This window comes from Mustela erminea, chromosome 15 (genome assembly GCF_009829155.1).
Source record: "Mustela erminea isolate mMusErm1 chromosome 15, mMusErm1.Pri, whole genome shotgun sequence".
In the NCBI taxonomy this organism is placed as follows: Eukaryota; Metazoa; Chordata; class Mammalia; order Carnivora; family Mustelidae; genus Mustela; species Mustela erminea.
In genome coordinates this window covers 63,008,226-63,014,351 of record NC_045628.1, presented here as the reverse complement: position 1 = coordinate 63,014,351, position 6,126 = coordinate 63,008,226, and the positions used below count along the sequence as shown (strand labels likewise).

Sequence of the window (6,126 nt, the reverse complement as noted above, 5' to 3'; positions counted from 1 at the left end):
GGATAGGGTGGCTGGGTGATGGACATTAGGGAGGGTATGTGCCATGGTGAGTGTTGTGAATTGTGTTAAGACTGATGATTCACAGGACTGTACCCCTGAAACAATACATCACATATTAATTAAAAAGTGAAGAAAAAAAAAAAAAGAATGGGGTTTTGGAGTTAGAGAAAGCTAAGATTAATTCTTGCCCTACTTCAGTAACCTTGGCAAATACTTAATCGCTTCTTTCCTCCACTATAAAAGGCATAGAACAGTCATATGGAAGTTTTATGATGATTAAATGAAACATAGAAAACAACTTGCTTTGCATTAACCTTTCAGACATGCTCTCCCTGGAAATCCACCTTTGGGACTTGGGAGGACCTAGGTAGGTAGAAGGGGTTGGATCAATGTGCTGGGACATTTTTTAAGGAACAGCTGTAATTTCAATACTTGGTCATTTTTTCCCTTAATTAGAATTCTTGCCAAACTGTGTTTCTGTCTTTATTGCACACTTAAGGCATAATCTTTTCCAAAAGAAGGCGGTGTAGACATGAAGGGGGGAAAAGCTTCCATGGTCTTGGGATTAACTAAACAAGCTTCTGTCAAGGTAGCTTTAATTCTTTCTGGGTCAGCGACTGGTCTAGTAATCTTGCGCAAACTGTAAGCATATTTACTATCTTGCTGGTATCCTTTATATCCATGGAGAGATCCTTTACTTCCTTAGATATTGCTCTGAGAGAAAAGCTGCAACTCACTCATGATTATCAGGACTCTAGGAACAACACAGATGACCCACTTTTCACACTGTAATAACAAGATCTTACATGTGTTTCAACCTGACTTTTCTGGAGTGCTTCCCACATCGTGGATATGCCCCATGTCATGGAATTGGAATAAGACAGAGTATCTCAGACAGGCTGAGCCCTGACAGGTCTGGATGAAAAGTCTCTTTGGGTGGATGGTAAAGGACAGATTTAGGTTTGTGAGTCAGTTCACGACACATTATAATCCAAAAATCACTCAAGTATTAATACTCAACTAGGAATCTACCATGTACAATCACTGACCTAGGCCAGAAGAAATTTAAAAGATTCAGTTATGTGACAATCCTTGTACTTTAAAGAAGCCCAATTCCTCTCTTTTCTTATGGCATTAAGACAAAATATAGTTCCATAAATGAGACAGATAACATAACTATTACAGAGTTTAGAAATAGTAGAGTTACATACTGGAAACAGATTTTTCTAAAGCAGGTGGAAATGAGCAAAGTCTGATTCTGGTTATTGGGCTGAAGGTGATAAGTCAATGGGGAAAAGTAAAGAAAGGCCAAGTCTGCGCAGTGTAAGGAAATAGGCCCCAGGAATAGGAAGGGGCACGCCTCATGTTGTTCCCCCACCCAGCGCCTTCCACCTACTGACAATCTGTTGGTCCTCCTGAGCCTAGTTTAGGAGGTCCTTCCTCTCCCACATGGCCTTTCCAGATCTCTCCATCGGAACTGCAGGACCCTCCTCCTGCCTTCCCCAGCACAGTGCCCGTGCTGCTTCTGTGACAAGCACAGCCTTCCATCTTCAGATAACACTGCTCACGTGTCTATTTACCCAACTAGGCCATCCTCCTAAAGGCAGGGTTGTATCCTATTTAAACCCCACCCCCCACACCAGTGGCCAAACAGTTCCTCACATAGCCAATATGTACTTTAAAAAATTTTTTCTTTTCATTTAATTGAATGGGAAGTAAGGTAGGATAAATGGAGCCAGGTTATAAAGAGGTATATACATCAGAGTTCACTCATTCAGTTAATATTTATTGAATGCTTACTGTGTGCCAGGCCCTATTCTAGGGCTCTGAGGATATATCCATGAACAAACCAGATAAAACTCTCTCCCCTTGTGGAGTTCACAAGAGATCTATCATGAGGGGTGGGGTTACCATAAATTTATATAAATTCAAGCATACCTAGTGGCCAAAAAACAAAAACAAAAAAAAAGGACACACATTTAAATAGTTCAGTTACTGGTGTTATAAAAGTCTACTGATGCTATGTAGTTTTTATTGCATATTGTATATAATACATTTACTATGTTCATAATATATTCATATCTATGTATCACAGGGATTCTAATTTAAGACTATACAGAGAACTTCATTGGCAATTTAAGAAATTTTCAGGGATCATTTTCAGCATGCTTGATTTACTTCTGACGCACAGTCTAAAAATCTAAACAGCTTGTGAGTCGTGACTCTACCATACCAAAAGGAAAACACTGAGATTACTGGGCAGAGCATGAGAATGAGGACATGACAAATCCATGTCTGCTCAGGCTAGTCTGGTTAAAGGGAACAAGAGACAGTACATTCATGTGAATACACAAGGTCAGTCAACAATGGACATCACATCAAGAATTAAAACAAAACAAAACAAAAAACCCCAAAACAGTTCATGAGCCTTTTCCCATTGTTTTCTTTTTAAAAATCTAAAACAGTAAGATCTTGAGGTCATAAATAAAGAAAAAAATCTTAACATACTGGCTTATTCTCATTAAAGGTTTGTCACTTTCATATATTTTTCAAAGAGTATTTTAAAAAGAACACATTAAGAAAAAAATCACTTAAAAGTTTTCCAGTAATTTTACTCTATATACATTAATTCTAATCATTTAACCCTGAAAACAATCTTTACTTGTACAATGTAAAAATATTTTTGACAGTGACTAGAAAAATTCCATTACTGTAAAGCTACAAACAAATTTATGCTCCTAAGAGCAAAGATAATAAAGCAAAAATAATAATTATACTAGTGATAAGCACCAAGATGAATTTTTTTTGCATTTAGGGCCTGATTGGTTGTATTTAAACATAACCTCTGCAACACTTTATTTGGCAAAAAAAAAAAAAAAAAAAAAAAAGGTGGGGGGGATAAAAGTATACATACAGAGGTCTGGAAATAGTGAAGAATGCCCACTTTAAAAATAAAACAGTAAAATCATACTTTTTTAATTAATATGACATTTACAAAATATATTCATGTCACTTCTCTTCGTCTTTATACAATTTAGATTGCTCCATTTTTTTTTAATGTGTTGTCACACTAATATAAATAAATACACTGAACCATGGGAGTCTGCTGTAATGAATCCAAATCGTTAAGAGCTATATCCAATAGCTCAAACAATCTTAGTTGCAACTCACTCCAACTACTGAGATAGATTATTATTTACCTTTGTAATTTTTTAAAAGCCTTAGCCAGATGAGATATCGTACGTGTAAGTGTGTGTGTGTGTGTGTGTGTGTGTGCATATATGAATGTGCGTGTATGCATGTGCCAGAGCAGTGTGAGTACAACCCAGAAACAGCAGTGATATACACACGAGTCTACACAACGGCCTGCACGACACGGGCAGCCGGACACTGAATACCCCTCCAAACAAACCTGAGGCTGAGCAATGAGGAAATGAGGGGATCTGTCATCATATTGCAGAATTAACAACAGGTCTGGAAAATGAAGACAGGCAGGAGGCCTTGGCCAAGACGTTCCCGTGACGCTGGAGGACGAGAAGCAGCGACAGCCACTTTTGCAGCCAGGGATCAGGGGACCGGATCTGGCTGCAGTGGTAGGGATTCCCTGGGTCTGCAGCCGAGGATCCCTGCAACTTCCTTCCCCAAAGGGCATCTGTCATGGCCTCTGGCAGTGGCCTCCACCTCACCCAGTGACCTCTATGGGATCCCAGCTTGTGAGCTGGGGTATCCCCTCCTGCTGGTCACAACCGTTAGCTCAATACAGACACTATCCCTTCTGGAGGCTTGGCCGAAAACCATCCCTACTTTCCATTTTCAACACAGTTTGAGAAGGGGAGGCTCCTTCTGTCCCTGTGGGGTCCCTGAGTTTGAGGTAATGCCAACACACCATACGCTGGAGAGCAATGACGTAGGAAGTCAGGCAGTCCACTTTAGAACTCAAGCAATCGACATTCAATATGAGCCAGTTTTTGTTATCGCAGTAATAGTTCTCAGTGAGATAGTTTCTCTACACAACTTCTAACGTATGGGGTAAAGAAAAAAAAAGTATTGCTGGAAGATGAAAGATTTTTTAAAGTGTCTTGTTGAAACTCATTAAAGGAAGGAAAAGGAAACCGATTACTTGTTCACCTTCTTGGTTCCTGTCCTTGGCTTTCAAGGTCAAAGAGCACCAAGGTTCCTGTTAAGTTACTTAAAGGTTCTCCTGGCCCCTCCACCCACACAACCCTAGGGAATTCCTCGGCCCTCTACTTTCCAAATTTGTAATCATACCCCTGGGTGTGTCTATACAGCTCGTTAATTCAGTTTCAAAATCCACAGCATTTTTTTTCAACAAAATGAGATAGTTACATTCTTTAAATGCCAGCCATGAAATCATCACGTGAAAAAAAGAACAAGTTAGATTATATATACATAAATTGAATACAATTTTCTCCTTTTTTAAGGTGTATGTTGAAGACATGTTTAAGAGTGTTTCTAAAGAAAAGGCCTTAGGGAAGGAGCCCCATACTGTGTCCCACAGTCTGATGCTCTGTCCCTGTGCTGTCAGTTCTTAAGCTACACTCTAGCTATGACTTGCGTCATGAACGCCACCTCCCCAAATGGGCACATTAGATGCAGAGACAAACTTCATTTATAACTCAGTGAATGTTAGTCACACCAGAAAAATGATCTAACCTGTCCAAACACGCAACTTCTTTCTTCCCCCATTAACTAAACCCCCTTCTTTAAAAAAAAAAAAAAAAAAGGTCAGATTGGAGGGTCAAGTTAAAATCCACCAGATTTCAGGTTAAACTCTCAGGGTAGCATGATTTCAAATTCATAGCAGCCTTCAGTTTTCTGTATTTTCCTATATTTATCCCAAGTAAACTTCCTGGACCATAATATTTAGGGAGAAATTAAAAGGGTTTTATAGTATAGTATAGTATAGTATTAAGTTCCAGAAATTCTCAGTTTATCAGGGTTTACTCTGAGCTCAATGTCCTACAACGTCTACACGATACAAGTACGTGAACAAGAAGGATTTGAAATACAGAAAACCCTTAGCTCTGTGTCATAAATAAATTTGGGTAAAAACGCAAGCCTTCCACTGAATCATCTCGGCAAAGATGGCCCATCTTCTCTGCAAGAAGCAACCTAGGAATCAAGGGGGGACACCACAATCATTTGTCCATTCAGAAACACAAATACGGTGGTAAGGAAGAGCAAGGACTGCACTTACCTTTCCTTAGCCAGGAGGACAGACATTCCCACAAGCTTAGCAAACTCTTCTGATGTCAGGGATCCCTTTTCTGAAACCTACCAGAAACACAGCAGAGACAAAAATGTGTTAATTTAGTCCAACTAAGTACTCACCTAGGGAGACTGTCTACCAGGATACTCAGGAAGTAATTTACCGAATTTCTTACTCAAATCCAAAGAATATTCACTATAGAACTAAATCTTCTTCACTAGTGTTTAATTCTACAAATGCCGAAGGACCGAGAGAAACACAGTAGAGCCGAAAATACCAAAATACGGTGAAGCCCTCTACAATGTAACGAAGGCTCTATACTGAACTGAAGAAGAACTCTTTGAGATTCTAAAAAGGAACATGTAACAAATTCTAAATGAGTGCGTATTTCATGCTCCAGTAAAGGAAACTTATATATAGGTTAAGCTTTAAAATATATGGTAGAAATATCAAGTCTTAAGCCTCAACTTCCTCATCCTCACCTAGTTTAAAATAAGTGTAATAAATACGAATTATTCAAATTAAACAGGCTCACCACAGAGGCTATGAAGGCAGTAATATTTCAAGTCTCCTAATAAGTAATAGGAGTAGTTTGGCCAGTAAAATCCATCTAAACTACGGCTGCTTTTCATGTATTTTCTTAATATTTTATTTATTTATTTAAGATACAGACAATGAGAGAGAGCATGAGCAAGGAGAGGTCAGAGGGAGAAGCAGACTCCCTGTGGAGCTAGGAGCCCGATGCGAGACTTGATCCCAGGACTCCAGGATCATGACCTGAGCTGAAGGCAATCGCTTAACCTACTGAGCCACCCAGGCACCCCTGCTTTTCATATTTTTTGAAGCAATTATTCTGTAAAACAACCTGTGATGTTTTATAATACCACTTACGTAGG

At 39.2% G+C, this 6,126-nt stretch overlaps 1 protein-coding gene across 1 annotated transcript in view; it reads right to left on the bottom strand.

Moving 5' to 3' along the window:
- Positions 1 to 1,765: 1,765 nt before the first annotated feature.
- Positions 1,766 to 6,126, bottom strand: part of VPS36 (vacuolar protein sorting 36 homolog) — a 30,691-nt gene continuing 26,330 nt past the window's right edge. Inside the window, exons 13-14 of the mRNA XM_032314854.1 lie at positions 5,219 to 5,295; positions 1,766 to 5,133 (exon numbers count right to left, since the gene is read on the bottom strand). Coding sequence (XP_032170745.1) covers positions 5,040 to 5,133; positions 5,219 to 5,295 — 171 coding nt within the window. The 3' untranslated portion in view covers positions 1,766 to 5,039. The remainder of the gene's footprint in view (positions 5,134 to 5,218; positions 5,296 to 6,126) is intronic.